The 494-nt window shown below is 64.6% G+C and overlaps 1 protein-coding gene across 1 annotated transcript in view; it reads right to left on the bottom strand.

The window, feature by feature from the left end:
- Positions 1 to 494, bottom strand: part of MYO18A (myosin XVIIIA) — a gene marked incomplete at both ends in the record, with an annotated part of 5,067 nt that overhangs the window by 2,453 nt on the left and 2,120 nt on the right. Inside the window, one exon of the mRNA XM_009876349.1 lies at positions 326 to 465. Within this exon, the coding sequence (XP_009874651.1) occupies positions 326 to 465 (140 nt within the window). The remainder of the gene's footprint in view (positions 1 to 325; positions 466 to 494) is intronic.

Below are 494 nucleotides of genomic sequence, written 5' to 3'. Positions count from 1 at the left end.
GGGGTCTGCCCGGGTTGTCTCCAGCCAGCCCGCAGGGCTCCGGCTGCTTTCCAGACACCTCCACAAGCAGGTGAAGCTGCAGGGGGCCGCGGGTGGAGACAGCCCTGCCGGTGCATGGACTGACACACGCGTGCATGGGTGGACGGATGCACAATGCATGGATATATATGGACGGATGCACGTGTGCACGGCGCATGGATGGAGAGGCGGCATCCTGCCAGGGCCAGGCAGAGCCCAGGGATCCTCACGGCACTTCCGAAGTGGCGAGGAGAAGCAGTGAGCGCCAGTGACGTGCCACGCACGGGAACGAGGCCTGGGCTCTCACCTGTTGATGAGGTCCTCGTTGCTGTCGCTCTCCATCTCATCCTCGATGGCTGCCTGCAGGTCCCCGATGCGCTTGAAGGCCAACTTCAGGTCCGACTGCAGGCTCTGGTTGGCGGCTTCCAGGCTCTCCAGGTCCATCTCCTGTGGGGAGGGAGCGGGGTGAGGCAGCT

This window comes from Apaloderma vittatum, unplaced genomic scaffold (assembly GCF_000703405.1).
Source record: "Apaloderma vittatum isolate BGI_N311 unplaced genomic scaffold, ASM70340v1 scaffold33840, whole genome shotgun sequence".
Lineage (NCBI taxonomy): Eukaryota > Metazoa > Chordata > Aves > Trogoniformes > Trogonidae > Apaloderma > Apaloderma vittatum.
Note: the sequence above shows the minus strand (reverse complement) of the source record. Positions and strands in the feature narration are given on the sequence as shown.